Here is a 19,735-nt window from a genome sequence, read left to right as displayed (position 1 = left end):
AAGAATAAAAGGGCAAAATAGGTATTACAGTAATAATTTATGTCAGATTTTTGACGGAGGGGTAATTTTGCACAATTTCAAAAGATTAGGGGTGTTTATTGCACACTTTTTCAAATAGGGGGTAAAAGTGCTACGAAAAGTATACTTCAGGGGTGTTTTCTGCACTTTCCCCGTAGTTTTTAAGACAACAAATTTAGGCTTCTCTTATTATTATCATTTTTAATTTCACAGCCAGAATAGAATTTTATTGATAAAAAAAAATAGATGCATCAAATTATTTAGCCTAAATATCATCAAAATGAAACTCTCTGCCAGTGACCTGCCGGATCGGGTCGGCGCGGCGCCCCCGCCGCGGGCCGGGGGGATTGACCCGCCTGTTGGGCCAAATCGTTTGCCTGTCGATGAACAAAAATTAAAGCAATCCGAAACAAACTGTTGCTGAAGTAAAATTTTAACAATGTCCACAATCGGTGTACAGATGTGTCGGACTGTATTCGAGTTCGAGTGTAGACAAAAAAACAGTAAAAGTGTGCGTGAATAAGTGCAAAAAAAAAAGGTTTGAGTTGATGCACTCTCAAGCTCAACCAATTCGAAGATCAAATTGTTTTCACAATTCTTCAGAACACAGTTCTCAAAAGTGGAAACACGGAAAAGCGGTGTCCACTTAAAAAATAACGCAAAGCCATTCTCGTTTAAAAGGTTGGCTCGCAGTCCTACTTTCTTCTCTCTGTCTCTCCATCGCTCAACTCTCCGTTCCTCCCCTGTAAAGCTCTCGTGATCCATGTCGATTTTGTTGCCCAATCTATGGTGAATCCGGCGAGATTTCACGAAACATCTGATATGGTTGGGTGATATTTTTTCCTCGGCTTCGTCTTTGCTTTTCATGAATAGATCCCCTTTCTATTCACGATGGTAACGTTTCCTTCTCCTCCTCACGCAGCAACGACAGTTGATGAAGAAAATTAGGCTACAACACTCTCAATTTGGGTTTCCCTAAATTGATTTGCTTATTCCTCTTCTAGTTCGGTTTTTTTTTTTTTTTTTTTTTTTTTGCGTGTAAGATATTTAGGTTACAACACTCTCCATTTGGGTTTCCCGAAATTGCTTTGCTTATTCCTCTTCTTCTTTTTCAATTTTTTTTTAATTCTTTTTTTTTTTTTTTTCTTTTTCAGGTAAGATATTTAGGTTCGATTTGGGTTTCCCTAAATTGCTTTGCTTATTCCTCTTCTTCTTAGTTTTTTTTTTTTTAAATTTTAAATTTTTTTTTTTTTTTTTCATGTAAGATATTTAGGTTACAATACTCTCAGTTTGGGTTTCCCTAAATTGCTTTGCTTATTCCTCTTCTTCTTAATTTTTTTTTTTTTCATGTAAGATATTACGCATATATATATATATATATATATATATATATATATATATGTGTGTGTGTACGACTTGCCTTGGTATGTATAACTTGATGTATCCATTTTAGCTAATTTTGGGGAAATTGGATTTATGTTAATCAAATTGGGCATCTCACGGCTTTGTTTGGCACAATAGGATTTGTTTGGAATGATAGGATTCCACGGGATATGATTTTAGAATGGAATTTATGTACTTACCAAACATATTTCAATTCATGTTCTCCAGTAGTACACATAAAGGTAATTATTTAATATTACCTTTTAAGTAATTAATTTAGTGTTAGTCCAAAAAGTCCAAAAAAAAAAAGAAAAAAAGAACGTATCATTAAAGTTGTGCAAATAGACAATAAATAAATAAATTTTTAATTGCAATTAACTCTTATTGTATGGCTTCTGTTTTTGAATAATAATATTATTAGTATTGATTTGTGGTAGAAAAAAATAATTAAAAAAAAAAAAAAGAAATTTTGTGAAGATTTTTCTGTCTTCTTTTCAACTAGATCTAATCTTATATTCCATTAAAATTTTCTTGTATTCCATGAAGGACTTTTGTGAAGAATAATATAATAATATTTACATAGTGCAATCCTCAATTTGGATATGCTATCAAAATTTTTCTTGGTTGTAAAATTATGTGAATTTTTTTAATTTATTTTCTTAGTTTAGAAAATTATTTTTAATAAATACAACCAAGTAGTTTTATGAGTTTTTATTTTCCGGAAACTGTTTTGTAAATTCTCTTAACCAAGCAGGTTTGAAATCTGAAAAAATTAAAAGTTGTTCTCTAAAAACTATTTTTGAGAACTGTTCTTAAGAATTGTTCTCTAAAATACAATCCAAGCGAGGCAACTTTTTCTTGTTCTTCAAAAACTGTAACTATGAAAACTCAATTCTCCAAAAACAATTTTTGAAAAACAGTTCCAAGCAGCTCAATTTTGCAGTTTTGGGTTTTTTGTCACTATGAAAACAGAAAACAGTTTTCATAATGACAATCCAAGCAAGGCCAATTTTCCTCCATTCTTGTTTTATTTATTTATATATTTTTCCAAAGGGTTGAAGTACTCCCAACCCAAAGGGCGTTTTATTGATTTTCCTCCATTCTTTTTTCAACCTCAATATAAGAACTATAAATAAGATGGTAAAGACCAAATATAACAAAGAAAGCAAATTTGGTACCTCTAAAGATTAGGTGAATTGGGGCATACGACAATCAACAATTAGTTAAAAATTGGAATTTATCCATGAAGAACACAAATATCATATCATGTCCTAAAGTTTGAGCAACTGGGATCTTTTGCCCAATTGCTAAAATTTAGCTCATCTTGTCTTTCGATGTAATTTCAACCGAGTTTGAATAACATGCAAATAATCAAATAAGTTTTTTTTTTTCTTAGTTGATACTCACACACCTCCACTAAGGTTCGAACTCCTAACCTCCCTTTAAAAAGTAAGGGTCTGGTACCGCTAAGCCACACGCCTGTTGGTAAGAATCAAATAATTTGATTCACATCATATAGTTAGAATGAATGATGGCAATAAAAGAATAACTTCCTTCAGCTTGTCTATACTCTATTTGAAAGGCAAGCATAAGTTTCTATATTACAGTTCATGACAGTTCTCTAGTTCTGCAAGATCCCATCTAAAAGATTACCAAAACCTACCTAGAGAACAACCTCCATGGAACAGCAGAACCCAGGAATACCATATGGCACTCTACTTAGTAGTCACAGAGAGGAAATTATCTCCTGAACAATCTCCAAGTATGGCACGAGAACTGCAAAACTCCACCCCCAGAAGCCACAACAGCGTTGGCAGGCTAATATTTGTGCAACTCAAGTATAGAAAATCAGAAGGCACTACAAGATCAGCTGCTGACTGCTAAAAGTTCCTGAAATAAGATGCTATGTGCAACACACTACAAATGCTACATTTTGACATCCGTGTAGTACAAAATATTTTCCCGTGGATCATCTTCTGCACAACAGGCATACATCGAAGACCTTAAAACGCGTTTTCAGTGAGGCAGAATAAACCATTTCAAAGTTCAATACTAGTGGAAGGTGGTCGGTAGCAAATGAAGACCAAAACGCAGGTGGGATAAGACAGAAAGTTACAACAGCAGTGAATGTTGAGTATTCACTAGCAGGGATTAGTCCAAAAGCAGCTCCCCTGAATTACTAACACAACAACAACAACAAAAATCTAGCATCCTTATCTTCCTACTTATGATATAAAGCCAAAATCCCTCAACAGGAACTTGTAGACAAGATTGGTTATATGGAGTAAAGTTCAAAGCAGAATGAACAGAACAGCCAGACTTATGGCATGCATTCATTGGCAATCTAACAGCAGAAGCAAAAGGCACCAAACTCCCAACGTAGAAATAGAAGCTTCCATGAGGATAAACCTTCAACTGAAGCAACTATTTAAAACAAGGAAACTTAAATAACAGAAACCACGCATAAGGCAGGCATGACAACCATACGACAGAACCACTTTAACAATTGCAACACGGTAAAAAAATTATATCATACTATGCACTATATTGGTATAACCATAAACCACCACATGTAATATTCTCCCCACACTATGTGCATTCCTAAAGGAACGTGGTTCTTTACCCATCACCTTAAACTCACAAACGATTTCCGTGTCAATTCTCTGTTGCTTCAATCTAACCAGAACAATATAAATCCAATTTAGAATGTAGAATGGCCGAATACAGTGCTATTTACCCAGCCACATGCAACACAAAAATCCAGCTCAAGGCATTCTTTTTTAATGTCAAAAAGTGAACATAAGATGCTTGGTAGAACTCCCAAAAAATTCATCCCAGAAAATGGCATTTAAAAAATATAACTATAAAAAGAAAAGTAAGGGAGTATGAACAAAGCACATTTTCAAGATGGAATATAGAAGGCATGACAAACAAAATGGATGTCTTTATCCCTGCTACCCACTTCTATCATATAAATTCATTCCCATTAAGAAGAGAATAAAATCCAAGTCAAGTCTCATATGAGTTGAATATTAGCCATAAATGAACCATTCGTCGAGCTAAGTACATCATCATTTTAAATAAAGAGTTAACTGCATCCCAGTCTAAATAAGATACTAACGATATGAAAACAAGTACTGAAACCAAATAAGGTAACAAATAAGATCAACATTGAAACTGTAGCTAATAAGCCACTAGGACTTAAAGGAAGTATTTTGATGCAAGGATGCTATGACATTCATATACATGTCATAGAGGAACAACTAATAGAAACACTGATAAATGGGAACATATATCTTGCCTGCTCCCTTCTATCATCCTTCTTGCAAACCACTTGCTTTGTCAATTAAGACTAAGCTCTCTGTGTAAGTATTGACAGAAAATGCTGCCTCTCGTCCACTGATTCCAAGATACCTGAATGTTTGAGCCTTTATGTCAACTGAAATCATCTTCTCATCTTTTACCAAAAGAACTTCACCATTCCTCTTCAACCCAATAACTCGAACACTCAGAGCAGATCTACTACTAAAATAAGTAAACAAATTGGCCCATGGATCCACAACACCGAATTCTTCTCTTAGAGGAAATTCTCGACTATAATCAAGATTAAACAAATTGGTCCACGACTCCACAACACAGTATTCTTTCATCATCCAAATTGACGCTTTGCGATTGTAAGAATCACTCTGGAACACACAAAGTGAGTCTTGAAACACCGCAAGAGACAAGCTGCGAGGTTGTCCAATTTGAGCTATACTTCTTTGTAGACTTGTTGGTAGTTCCATCTGAGAGAATACTTTAGTACCCAAATTGAATAACACAATGAAGTTGTGACAATTCCGGCCTCTGGTAACCCAATGGATAGTGCCATTGACATAGGCATGAGATGGGTCACAATCGATACGAGGTACCGGACCAGAAACACTAATCCTTCTCCAATCCCCCTCTTTCAGAGAATAAATGTCAACCTCAGTGCCACCAGAAATATAAACAATTCTAACAACCTTATAGTCATTAGTTGTGGAATCGAATCCGAATCCAAGAACACGATAATAATCGAAGCCGTGTGAACTGCAGGTGATACGAGGTCTTGGGAGTACAACAAATTTCCTAATAGAGGGGTTCCATAAATATAAACTACAATCCGACAAGGTCAGTCTATCATCAGTAACGCATACCAAGCCATTACAAGAACCAAGCATGGTTAAATAGGGATAAAAGCTTGAGACTGGACGATTTTCTAGATTTACAGGATACTCAGTGAGTGATTCATCATCGAGATGCAAGGAAAAATGTTCTTTTTCCTCACTTTCAGTGTAGTGCTTGAGGAGAAGTAGGTGAGTGTTGTTCAAATGTGTAGTACGATTGAACCAAAAGGTAACAAAATTATCACTACTGATCAGAGAACACCAAGATTTACATACGCACCTGAATCGAAGAAGAGTTTTCACTGGTAGTCTTCCAAGAATTTCCATCACCACTTCGTTCGGTATGTTGTCCGACATTGTTGACCAACGATTCTAGGGTTAGATTTTTGAAAGCTACGATTAAACCCTAGAAATAAAGCCAATAAGGAAAGAGATGAACAGATTCTAGGGTTTTTGAAAGCTGCTATTAACCCTAGGAGGAGAGAGAGAGCAAGGAAAAACTCTGAAAAGTGAAAGCAGCGAGTGTGAGTGCGTGACAGAGGGAAGAAAGTCCTAATAGTGTTGACATCGGTTAAACGACGCCGTGTATCGAGCAGAGGGAACTAGTTTTCAATTACAACTCAATTAAAAAAAAATGGGTTAATTTCATTAACACCCCTGAGATTTGGTCTAATATCACATTGAAATATATTTGAAAAATAACTATAACTTAAGTCTAATTTTACTTTTCCGTCACTGACACCATTAAAAATATTAGCAAACCTATGATATGATACGCCATGGTCGGCGAAAACAACAAATTGAGGGGAAACGAATATGGTGCCGAGCTACAATTACAAGCATGCAAACGGTAGTGGCGATAATGACATCGAAACTACAATTGAGCCATAGAAGCCCACGGTAACAGAACAATGTTCTGAGAGTGACGTGGATCTACCGAACGCAGTCGGGGATGACAAAAAGGATGCTAGGAAGCGGCGGAGCTGCGCCGCCTGAGGGGTGGTGATACTTCTCTAAGGTGTGGATTTGTCGAATGTTGTTGGTGGTGGTAATTGATTGGGCCATTGGTACTTCAATCGGCACAAATGTAGCTTGGTTTACAAAATTGCCAATATGGAGGTGGAGGTGGAGGTGGCGATTCACCGAATAAGAGGGGTTCACCGATGAGTGGTGGTGATATGATGGGTTTTAACTTAGAACAATTGATTCACACACTCTATATATATATATATATATATATCCTCTCTAAATATATCTACACAAATTACACACACATATATACACTGTTAGTCTCGGTGGTTGTTAAAGATAAGTTATAAAGAAAGAGTGAGTAGAGAGAGTGTGGTAATTGGTGGTAGCCGACGACATTGATAGATGTTATATTTGTGATACCCCCCGAATATTCGAGTGTGGGTTAGCTAGGCCCACGCTCGAAGACCCAGGGTGGTTGTCGCACTCCGAACCCAAAGTTTATGCAATGTGGTCAAGTTTTACATTTAGAAATTGCCACTACTACCTTTTACTAAAAATATAGTTAGGGTGAGTAGGGATCGTCCCAAGGGATTGAGTGTCATACTAGGTTGAGGAATCAAAATTAGGGTTAGTAGGTCGAGTGATCAAAATAGTGGTTGATTGTTTGAATTAAACTAGATGTAATTAAATTAAAGTAAGCAATAATGCAATAGAGAGAATAAAAGAGAGAGAGAGATCTTGGGGTTTAGAGATCACCACTAAGGATAGCTTTTCTACACTTTTAATGAATGATTAATGAGGGGAAGAACATGTATTGCAACAAAGTGTGTGTGTGTGATTGTTTCAACAAGCATGGATGACAAATTAAGCATATATTGTCTAAACAACATGGTGGATAGCACAACATATCAAATTAAGTCATTAATCATTTCTTTAAGCTCACAATCCAAACACATCACAAGGTTAGAGATACATGTTACTTACTTTTCATAAGTATGGAACATCAACAAGTATGGATTGTCCTCCCATTGAACAACTACACTACAACTAAGCTGATGGCATGAAATTAAGCTAATTAAACTAAGGGAAAAGTACAATCCATCAAGAAATGAGTATGAACCATTAAATAAATCACAAAAACATGACATTAAGCACTATGTCTTGATAATCTCTAGATCTATAGCATCAACACACATAGGCATGCATCAATAACACAAGAAATAGAGACAAACACATGAACATCTATTCTAGCATACATAGACATATGGATAGAATGAAATGATCAATTGGAAGCATTAAACCACATAAATCATTGAATATACAAGATCTATATATATAAAAGTGTCAAGACATGAATCATAATACAAATCCCCTCAAAAATACATAAATCAAGAAGTAGAAAGCATGCTTAGGGCTAACTTTAGCCCCAAGAGGATGTCTAGCCACTCATGGATGATGTCCTCCAACCCTCAAGGGCAAGCTCCATGGAAGAAATTTGCTCCTTGGTTGATGAAGAGCCTCCAATGGTGTCTCTAGCCTCCTCCTCTTCTTTGCTTCCTCCTTAAGAGTTCTACAAGGTATGATATGATATGATGTAAAAAGTAATCCTTATCCTTATATAGGTAGGTCAAATGACACCCAAAATGAGCTGGGGTCGTACAGCAAATATTCCTCAATGATTGGATAAATGACAACTTTTGTGAGTTGGAAATTTAACTTTTTCGCACTGGAGGAAGTTCGATCGATCGAACCTTAGACTTGGATCGATCGAACATGGCTGAGATCTATCGAACTTAGGCTGGATCGATCCACGATGGCGGTGCCTTTTTAGATAAAAACAAATCTAAGATATTTTGAAGATATTTTTGGAAAAATGACAAAAGCGGTTGATAGGGTGGTACAATTGGATAAGATCAATCATTTGGATAAAGACAAGAATGTTCGATCGATCAGAGAAGGAAGTTGGATTGATCGAACTTTTGAGATCTTTGAACAGGGGTAAACATGGCTCAGATTCATCTTGAAGTGCTGAGATCGATGAAAGTTGGATCGATCAAACTTTTCTTGAGATCGATCGAAGTTTTTAAAATTCCACCATTTTCTTCATTTTGCTCCACTTTGCTCCTTTCTTTGATTCATCCCAGAATTGCTTCAATTATGCTTTTATTTGGCTGAGTTAGCTTATTTTGAGGATAAGTACCTGAAAATGGAAATAACACGAAATCAATACAAGCCGGTAAAATAAGATAGATAAAGGTCCTAGAATACCTAAGCTTAAAGGGTTTAAATACGCACTTTTTAGCGCTCATCACACCCCCAAACTTAAATATTGCTAGTCCCTAGCAATGAACTAGAAAGTAAAGGAATGAAATGAGCAACTATACAACTATGAACTAGAAAGCAATAAATGGATAACGCCACTTTCGTAGGGAACACAATTGCACTTAGCATATGCAACAAGCCTTTTAAACCCCTAGGTTACCCCTAGTGGACGAGTGAAGTCTCGTGAGGGTTTTCAGAAATGATACCCACAAACATTAAGCTCATTATCACAAAAGATGCAACAATATTGCAAACAAGCATTGGGAGAAAACTACCTCAAGTATGCAATTTTTTAAACATTTCTAAGCAATCTCCCAAAATCTCAACATTAAGCAAGCAAGTATGGTCCTCCACACATTAAGAAAATGATCATGCAAATCAAAACAACTCTATAATCCTTTTTGAGTGGACCGACATCAAATATGTTGGTATCTTAGCCAACTAAAGAAATGATCACATCCTTACCCTCAAATTAGCGCACAAATCTAGTACCGATCATCAAGACAAAAAGTGGACCTTTTATTTAAGCTTTATTATTCTAGGTACGCTTATTCTTTTCACTCGATTTTTTTTTAAATTTTTTTTAGGATCAAAGATGGAAGCATGGTACAATGTGTTGATCTATTAAGTTTTCTAGCGATTCATGAGGTCGAGCGTTAGGTTAATGACTCCTAAACCAGATGGCTTTAGGGCACTAGGTGTTTAAACACTCCTACGGACTTACAAGCTCGAATCAACTAGGCTACAAATTAAGACAACCTCTATCTAATCATTTCCCACTTCTTACCTTTTTGGGAGAAGTCCTCACTTTTTATTACTTTTGCAACTTTTTTTTTTTTTTTTTTTTAAATTCAATTATTAACCTAGAGTTTGGGCCCTCCACCTCTCAGCACGAGAAGTTCAGTGCTTGATGAGGCTAGAATCCCGGCTACTTAGTGAAAAGGGATTGTTATCCACCTTTATCAAGAATGAAAGTTTTCAATGCACTACTAGTCCAATTGGGATATAACCAATTCAATAATTAACAAAGCATGTACCCCATAAATGAATGCTAGTGTGCGCTTATGCTAGTGTAGAATCCTAAAGTGAATGTCAAAACAATCACAAAATCAGGATGATGTGGACCACTAATGCAAGCATGATATCAATTTTTCAAAAAAATTACTCCTAAATGGAGTCCACAAGGCATACAAGGAGTATTAAACTCTCAAGTCAAGCAATTTTTAAATTTTAAGCAATATAGTCCTCAAAAGATCAAAATCATAGCTAGTCATGGACCAATCATAGAAAATCTCTCAAATACACAAGACATGCTCAAAATTTCTCAAATAAAAACAAACACTGCAAAGCACCATTACTCCCAAACTTAAATGGCACAGTGTCCTCAATGTGCAAAGAGAACAAAAGTAAAGAGTATACCAGTGCAATTAAGGCAAAGAATGACTGGGACTGAAGTATCCAAAGTGGGTGGCATAGTCCCCCCCAAACTTGGGATTAACTGTGGTCCTGAAATTTGGCACTCGGATAAACTCATCATATAATAAAAGGGATAATAACAGTGCACAGTGGACATGAAAGTGTAAATGGGATAGCAACTGAAAATTAGAGAGAGGTAAAAGGGTGGTCCTGAAAATTTTGGGCAGTACTCTCTCTCATTGAAGTCACTGAGATGCACCTGATGGAGTCAAATAGACAGATATAAGAATATAAGAATATGACATCCATAAAGAAAGCATATATATAAAACAGGATAAAGTGTATAGTACATCATAAAATCAAAGCCGACAGATTGGCTGCAAAAATAGTATACAGTAACAAAAATGTAGCAAGTATCACAAATATCAAGTATAATAAGGAAGAGGGACTGGGAATCTCAGGTGGATGAGGCAGGGCGGGCAGGTCGTGCTCCGCAGATGTCTCGAGATAGATCACGAAATGCGGCCATGACATCCGTGTGGAGGGAAGCAATGTCAGCTCTGAGGGCAGCAGTCTCTACGCGGATAGATACCACTGTGTCCTCCAGAGTCTGAAGACGCTCTCCAAAATCGGGTGTCTGAGCTGGAGCCTCAGGTGTGGCTGGATCGGAAGAATGATGATCCTAAACTTGCTCCGCATCGTGAATGGGTGACTCAGCTGGAGAGTGCTGCTCTGCGTCCTCGACAGGCTGCTCTAAATCAATATCTATATGTACGGCAGTCGGATCGACTGCTGCGTCGTCCGCTGCCGGGTCTGCTGCCGCTACTGCCTCCTCAGCCTCTAGCTCCTCTGCCGCCTCTGCTGCGTCCTCATGTAGTCTCTTGATAATAGCATTGTAGCTCTTATCCCAGTCCTTCTTCTGGAAGTGACAGGATCCTCGCTCAGGGTATTCTCGTGGATGGAAATGATAGCGTTAGTCTAGCAAGATCTGGGTGATGAGGTGGCCAAATGGGAGAGACTTAGCCCTTTTGGGCCTCTCCTTGCTAATGTGGTCATCATAAAGCTTCCTCATTACGCTCTAGATGAGCACAGGGATAGACAACCAATGCCCTGTATAGAAAGCGTATAGAGCTGTCAAGTAGTCGCCTCTCCACTAAATCTTATGGCCGGCCATGAAGACATTGCGGAACAAGACTGAGTCAAAGAACCACAAGTCATCTGGCAAATAGGTGCGGGTGGCGAAGGTCTCGCCATCGGCATAATGACCTATAAGAAGAACTGCCATGTCCGCATATGATGGCCTGTTTAGCCTGGGATATGTCTCCTGTAGCTCTAGAGGGCAGTCATGTGGACAATGGCACGATCTAGATAATGTGTCCATAGTGATAGAAATCAGATGGCCATCAATGGAGGTCCTCAGCTCCGCCGTGTTACGCGGGGCAGGCCGGAGGTTCTGGAAGAACAGCCGTACTAGCCTCGGGTACACCGGGTATGTGACAGGGGCAGGAATAGCTGCAAGGTCCCTTCGTAGTATATCATCATAAGCTGATCGGGTAAGCACCAATCTGGAAAAGAAATCTGTGTCGAAGACTGACTTATGCGCCACTGGAAGGCGTAAGTATCTGTGTAATGGCCGGTCTAACTCCTGAACTAGCTGAGCTGGCTATGGTAGTGGAGATGGTATGTGTTCAGCCTTAGCGTCACCGTGTAAAGGAGATGCGCCAGCATTAGAATGTAATCTGCTGTCAAAATGGGGAAACTGTATGGGCTCAGCTGGCTCCTCCTGTATGGGGTCCTGGGCATGAGATGGACTGGCCTCGTCGTCTAAACTCGGCCTTCCCCGGCGGTGATAGTGTCCGCGGGCTACAATCTTGACTTTAGCCATGGCCTGAAAAATAATTGAAAACTTGCAAGGGAAGTCAGTGCCAGAATAAAGAATTTAAAACACAAAATAGAAACATGTATGTCAAGGAAGATAGACAAAACAGATAAATGACATGAATCTATGGAAGTGACAGGATGTGAACATGCTACGCAGTATAAGTGTAAAATGCATTTAATGTGGAAAATCACAGGCATTGGGCATGCATGAGATAGCATGGACACAAGATAAGATGCATGGAATGTGTATATGCAATCTGTGAAGTTTGATCGATCACAAAAAATGTGAGATCGATCTCTCATGATCGATCTGAGAAATATGTTCGATCGATCTCACTCGATTGATCTGAGAAATATGTTCGATCGATCGAACTCTGAGAAGAACGCGGACAGTCACAGATCTGTGACGTGGATGACACGGGGCCTTCACGAACAAGGTCGTGGGCCCATTAACACACAAAGCATTAATCCTAATCACCTAAGAAGGCCCACACTCCCAAAATCAAATCGAAACTTAAAAATCTAACAAAATATATATACATATGTATACATATATATATATATACAAAGTGAGTCAAAGCTTCATCAATTAAGAGTTTCATCATCAAAATAACATGGATCTAACATTTAAAGCATGTAGGAAGCAAATCGAAGCTTGAATACAAGATGAAGTCTCGGATCTTACCCAAATCGAAGGATGAGATGAGATGAAGATGAGATGGAGATCTGAGAGGAGAGAGAGAGAATCGACGTTTGGATCTCGCCGGAGATGGGGAGATGGGTGCAGCGGCAATGAGTGGGATGGGGTTTTAAGCGGGTTAGATCGATCTTTAGAATCGATCTACAAACCCTCGGTTCTATTTTTAAAAACTTCCCCGAACCAGTTCGATAGATCGAATTGCAACCTCAGATCGATCGAACTGAAATGATCTCTCTTTGAAACTTTTTTGAAATTTTTTTTTTTTCTAAAAATTTAAATTAAAAATTAAAAATTAAAACTAAAAATTGAAAATTGAAAATAAAAATTTCAGAATTTTTGAAGAATTAAAATAAAATAAAATCTTTTTGGAATTTTTGAAAAATAAAATAAAATAAAATAAAAATATTTTTGGAATTTTAAAATTAAAAAGTCAAACAAAGTCAAAGAAACTGAGATGAGGAACAGAGATCGATCTGAACAAAATGTTCGATCGATCTGACAGAGAGCTAAAAATATGCAGGTTTTGGGTTCAGAAATTTTTCTAAGTGTTGGAACTCAAGATCGATCGAACTTGAAGTTTGGATCGATCTAAGGACTTATAATCGATCTGAGAACAAGTTCGAATGATGGGACAGAGAGGTGATTTAGATGCAGGTAGATGCAAGTCGAAAATTTTCTAAGTGTTGGATGCAGGTTGAAGTTTGATCGATCGAACTCTCATTTGAGATCGATCGAACTTATACAAAATGCTCAATTTCAACATAAAAGTGCATGCAGTCCTAATCAAAGTTCCTAGCAATGCATATGAACCAAAAATAAGTATCTAGACTTCGCAAGAATTGAAATTAAAGATAGAAATGAGGGAGGAATAGGGTTTTGACACCTTACGAAATGTCGTGCTAGTCTTTAACGTCTCTAGTAAGATGTTGGGCTCTTTTAGCCTGGATCAAATATCTTGTAGTGCATCCCCTCCTCAATGGGGTGATGAGTGTTTTGAACTCCACCCAACAAATGGTTCTTTAAGGAACTTGTTGGATTAAGCTCAAAAGACGTTTTCGGTCCTTGGTCAAGAGAATCTTTGGGCTTCCACGCCCTTTCAAAGTAAGATTTTGAAACAACTTTCTTTGGTTTCAAGGTTGAAGATGGATTTTTTGAAACTTTGGTCTCACACAAAAACTCAATTCCTTCACTTTTAAGGTCATGACATTTTTCTACAACATTAATCTCTTCATGCTTGTCAAATGAATTGGGGGTTGGATTAAAAATATTCAACTTTACCTTCATATAACTAAATGAGATCTTTATTATCCCCGTCCTACAATTAATGTTGGCATTCGCGGTTGCCAAGAAAGGACGGCCAAGGATAACGGGAATTTGGCTCTTAGGATTTGGGACCAGTTCCGTGTCAATGACAACGAAATCAACGGGAAAGAATAATTTATCAATTTTAATCAATACGTCCTCGATGATACCCCTAGGCTTTTTGATTGATCGGTCGACAATTTGTAAAACTATTGACTTTGGTTTTAAGTCTCCTAAGCCTAATTTGACATAAACCGAGTATGGAAGAAGATTAACACTTGCTCCTAGGTCAACAAGAGCCCGATTAATGATATGATCACCAATGATGCATGAAGTAGTAGGTGAACCAGGGTCCTTAAACTTTGGAAGAGTGTTATGTTGCAAAATTGAGCTCACTTGCTCAGTTTCGACCACTTTTCTAGGTGCTTGGCTTTTGTTCTTCTGCTTTTGGGTGCACAAGTCTTTCAAGAATTTGGCATTAGCCGGAATTTGCTTGATTGCATCCAAAAGTGGAAGATTGACTTTCACTTGCCTAAACACGTCCATGATTTCATTGACTTTGGCCTTTTGTTTGTCATTTGAAATGGATCCTTTTAAGGCATCCAGAAATGAAGCTTTTGGTTCAAAAACCTTTTCAGAATTTTTCTTTGAAGTCTCTTCAACATAAGAAGTTTTCAAATCATTTTGCAAATCTTTCTTTTCAAAATCACTTTTCAACACATTCTCATTTATATGGTCATGCACATGTAATGAAGGGGAATATGATATAAAACGGGACGGGTGTCAACTTGTGGTTGCACCGGTTCATTCTCTTCATTAGACACACCCACTTGGTTATCCACAATCCTTCCACTTCTCAAGGTAGTCACCGCATTGTCATGTTCTATTGTGTGACTTTCCGATAAGGAATGAGTCTCCACAACACATTATTGCTTTTGTGGGCCATTCAAAGGCATTTTTCCCTTCTCTCTTGCATTTAAAGTACTAGCTATTTGCCCTACTTGGGTTTCTAGCTTAACAATGGATTGAGAGTGAGAATGAAGCAATTGTGTGTTTGCCTCTAAAGTGCCCAAAGCAGTCAAAACTTTCTCTTCAAAAGCGGGACTCTTAACATTTCCTTGGGAATATGATTGTTGATTGGGAAAATGAGAATTTGAAAATTGGTTTCCTTGTGATTGATATGATGATCTAAAACCTTGGGAACCTTGGCTTTGTAGTGGAGGTGGAATGTACTTTCCTTGAAAACTGCCTTGGGAAGGGTTTGAGCCCTCCCCTTGGTTTTTCCAAGAGAAATTCGGGTGATTCCTCCAACTAGGATTGTAATGATTTCCATAAGGATTGTTCCCTTGATTAGTAAAAACAACATTTGCTTATTCATGATGCTCACTTTGCACATGTCCATGGGGACAATTGGAAGTAAAATGTAAAACACTTGAACAAGTCATACATGTCTCATTAGATGCATAATGAGAATGGTTAGGGAAGAAAGATACTTGATTCGCCGAGTTTTGGTTGATAAAAAATTGATCAAACCTTTGAGATAATGATTTCATTTCGGCGACAATTTCATTGGAGTGGTCGACTTGATGTAAGCCAACACTCTTCCTACCACTAGAATTTCTACCATTCTTCGAAGATAAAGTACGATGCAAAGAATTTTTACTCATGCTCTCATAAAGACGCCACACGTCATCCTCATGCCTATCAATGTAAGAGCCACCCATGGAAGCATCAACCATGCCCTTGTAATTGTCCGATAAGCTCTCAAAGAAATATTGAACTAATTGCCATTTGGGCATGTCATGATGTGGACACTTCCTAAGCAATTCATTAAAGCGTTCCCATGCCTCATGAAATGTTTCTCCATCTCCATGTGAAAATTCTCGAATTGAGGTTCTCATGGCATTGGTCTTAAAAACTGGATAGTACTTCTTCAAGAACTCTTGTTGCATTTCCTCCCAAGAAGTTATTGAAAATGGCCTAAGATTGTTAAATCAATATTTTGCCTTATCTTTAAGAGTGAATGGAAAAAGTTTAAGCCTTAAGACCTCTTCCGGCATGTCCGTTTATTTTACGGTGGAACATACTTCAAGAAACTCATCCAAATGCTTGTAAGGTTCTTCACTTAGAAGTCCATGATAATTAGTGATAAGCGCCGAATATTGCATATTCAAGCGCCCTAAATTGCATTAGTTAAGTCCATTATTTGATTTTATTATGCAGATTATCTTCATTTGTGCATTTTTGTTTATTTTCAGGTTCATTGGCTTAAAAGAAGCAAGAATGATGTTTTTGTTGAAATTTTGAATGTAAAGTGCTCAATGCTGAAGCTTGGCAGCAGTGGAACCTGAATTTTGTTGCCATTTTTGACCTAGAAAACTCAAGAACTGGACTTCTATCATAACATGAAAGATTTATAGCTCTGAATCAGCTTTCCAAATCTTCAAGCGGTTTGTCATTCGGAGTTTGGAGCAGAGAGTTATGATCTTCTTATTAGAGGTGCTCAGAACTGCCTGGCAGCAATGAGTTTCTGCCTTGATCTTCAATTTCGACTAACCAAACTTGAGAATTGGATCTTTACCAAAACATAAAGTTTTTAGAGCTCTGAATTAGCTTTCCAAATATTCAAACGGTTCATCATTTGGAGTTTGGAGCACAAAGTTATGACTATTTTACCAAAGTAGGTCTGGGCGAAGCAAAGCAAGCATAGAGCAATCTGCTCCATTTTCGAGTGCTCGAGGCCCTATTTCGAGTACTCAAAATTCAGGCAGATTGCACTTCGAAAATGGCTCATTTCAGCCACTTGTGCATTGGGTTCCTCATTTCTACTTACCTTCTTTATGGAGTGGTTGGGGATGTTTTTGGAGGAGGGAGAGAGCTTTGTTTGGAGGTAGATAGGGGGAGGAAAGCCACACAATCTCATATCTCACTTTTGGATCAGATTTTTGGAGAGAGAAGAGGGCAAAGAGGAGGATTTCTTGAAGCTTCAAGGAGGAAGCTCGAAAATGGAGGGGAAAGCCTTGCTTCTTCCTTCATCTAGGGCCACCATGGGTAACTAAACCTCCTCTAGGGAGGTGATGAAGCTCTATTTTGTAAGCTTTGCTTTGTTTTGATTTATATTTGGGGGTTAATATATGTATGTAATCCTTCCATGAACTAGAGCTCTTCATTTGATGTAATGAATTTCAATATCTATACATAATCATTTTGAGTTAAATATCTTGTCTTAGATGGTTTTTCTCCTATGATTACATTGCTACATTTTCATAGTGACAATGGAATGGAGTTTATGGAAGTGTTGTTAATGGCATGATATTTAGGAGATTTGATAATCTATTGCTTAGGATCTTCCTTTGATAGATTATTCTTGGATTCTATGTCATGTGCTTCTACTATGTGATTAAGGGCTTGATAACTCTATGCTTAGTGAGTATGTCTAAGGTTACAACCTAGTTTAGGTAACCAAAACATGCAATGCTTTGATAGGTTATTCTTACCTATTGATTTCATAAATTTCTTGAAGGGAATGTAATAATTTGTGTTGTTGCATCCCATGGTTATACATATATGTTATTCCCCTAAGTAAATCATATCCTAGCATGCTTATTGATGATTGTGGAGTCTCTTCCCTATTCTCTTCTCTATTGTTCTATCTCATCTAATTCTTGCAAGTCACTATTGTTTGATGCACATTTGAATTCCTAGTTTAGTGACCATCAAACAAACCCTTATTACCCCTTATCATTCTAAGAACAATTCTAGACACTTAGGTTGCCATAGACTAGCGCAGTCCCAGTGGTTCGACTTACCCGACCAATAGCCCTACTTTATAATGATTCGTGCTATTGCGAATGTTGATGTATAGTTGATCAACCGATCAATTAGGAAGCATTTGAATGGTTTGTGGCTTGATTTCATAGTGGTGTGCTCTAAATGGTGGCAATTGAATGCATGTAGGTGCATTATATTCATTAGGCTCATAGTGATCTCTTAAAGCAAAGGGAGGATTAGCAATTGGAGGTGCAACATGGGCACCTTAGTTGCCTTGAATGATGGGAGGTGGTGGAGCATAGATTGGCCTTGGCATTCCTAAAGGAACTTGGCCTTGTTGTGGTGGTGGATGAACATATGGTCTTGGCATGCCTAATGGAACTTGCATGTTATCATGATGCACATTGGGGTGGAGGATACCTTATTGGTCTATGTGACCAAGGTCCTCCACATGGTCCTCATTGTGTCCTTCCATTAATGAAATGGATAGACTAGAACTACCTCTTCCCCTAGGGTTTCGAACAATAGATTCAGGATGAAAATTTAAAGGAACAAGAGTGGGTCTCAATGATCTATGACCATGCATGCATAATGCAACACAACAAACAATAACAACAAACACTTCACCTTCACAACAAATCAACAATCAACTAACTTCCTTCACATACAATGTTCATACTCCCATGCTTTAACAATAATATGCAAGAAAAGTAAATTGCCTCCACGAGGGCTCACGATTTATCTAAGAATTGAAATACTAGCCTCCACGCGGGCCGACGATTTAACTAAGAGTTTGAGTAAGAAAAAGCTCACAAAGGTCCTTTAGCACTTCAACTCCAAATTTATAACTTAGCTTAGCAATTTTTTTTTAATGATTTTAGCATTTTTTCTTTGCTTGCTTAGCTCATTTGCTTGGAATACTCCTTTACTTGCTTCCTAGCTCAATACTCCTTGTCAAACAAGAACAAACACAATAAATAACAAAAATTGAAAACAAAGTAAAGACACGATCAAAAGAATACTAATTCCTAATTGATTCCACAAATATGACGTTGTCAATCAATCAATCCCCGGCAATGGCGCTAAAAACTTGGTGGTTGTCGCACTCCGAACCCAAAGTTTATGCAATGTGGTCAAGTTTTACATTTAGAAATTGCCACTACTACCTTTCACTAAAAATATAGCTAGGGTGAGTAGGGATCATCCCAAGGGATTGAGTGTCGTACTAGGTTGAGGAATCAAAATTAGGGTTAGTAGGTCGAGTGATCAAAATAGTGGTTGGTTGGTTGAATTAAACTAGATGCAATTAAATTAAAGTAAGCAATAATGTAATAGAGAGAATAAAAGAGAGAGAGAGAGATCTTAGGGTTTAGAGATCACCACTAAGCATAGCTTTTCTACACTTTTAATGAATGATTAATGAGGGGAAGAACATGTATTGCAACAAGGTGTGTGTGTGTGGTTGTTTTAACAAGCATGGATGACAAATTAAGCATATATTGTCTAAACAACATGGTGGTTAGCACAACGTATCAAATTAAGCCATTAATCCTTTCTTTAAGCTCACAATCCAAACACATCACAAGGTTAAAGATACATGTTACTTGCTTTTCATAAGTATGGAACATCAACAACAAGCATGGATTGTCCTCCTATTTAACAACTATACTACAACTAAGCTAATGGCAAGAAATTAAGCTAATTAAACAAAGGGAGAGGTACAATCTATCAATAAATGAGTATGAACCATCAAATAAATCACAAGAACATGACATTAAACACTATATCTTGACAATCTCTAAATCTATACCATCGACACACG

The 19,735-nt window shown here is 37.6% G+C and overlaps 1 protein-coding gene and 1 pseudogene across 1 annotated transcript; one reads left to right on the top strand and one right to left on the bottom strand.

The window, feature by feature from the left end:
• Positions 1 to 4,401: 4,401 nt before the first annotated feature.
• LOC132300401 (F-box/kelch-repeat protein At3g06240-like) lies at positions 4,402 to 6,090 on the bottom strand. The gene is made up of 2 exons (XM_059797445.1): positions 5,830 to 6,090; positions 4,402 to 5,538 (listed from the first exon to the last, which is right to left on the bottom strand). The coding sequence occupies exons 1-2, from the start codon at positions 5,904 to 5,906 to the stop codon at positions 4,716 to 4,718; spliced, it is 900 nt and encodes a 299-aa protein (XP_059653428.1). The 5' UTR covers positions 5,907 to 6,090; the 3' UTR covers positions 4,402 to 4,715.
• Positions 6,091 to 15,939: 9,849 nt separating this feature from the next.
• LOC132301931 (small nucleolar RNA R71) lies at positions 15,940 to 16,038 on the top strand (annotated as a pseudogene).
• Positions 16,039 to 19,735: the final 3,697 nt, after the last annotated feature.

The sequence above is a fragment of the Cornus florida genome, unplaced genomic scaffold (genome assembly GCF_030987335.1).
Source record: "Cornus florida cultivar Cherokee Brave unplaced genomic scaffold, ASM3098733v1 CherokeeBrave_3.0.0_Hap2_Chr03, whole genome shotgun sequence".
Classification (NCBI taxonomy): domain Eukaryota; kingdom Viridiplantae; phylum Streptophyta; class Magnoliopsida; order Cornales; family Cornaceae; genus Cornus; species Cornus florida.
Note: the sequence above shows the minus strand (reverse complement) of the source record. Positions and strands in the feature narration are given on the sequence as shown.

Excerpts from the sequence above, each read along its gene's own strand:
- LOC132300401 (XM_059797445.1), bottom strand. The coding sequence starts at position 5,906 with ATGTCGGACAACATACCGAACGAAGTGGTGATGGAAATTCTTGGAAGA. Across the intron at positions 5,539-5,829 it reads AAAACTCTTCTTCGATTCAG|TTTATATTTATGGAACCCCT; the intron begins GTGCGTATGTAA and ends GTCGGATTGTAG.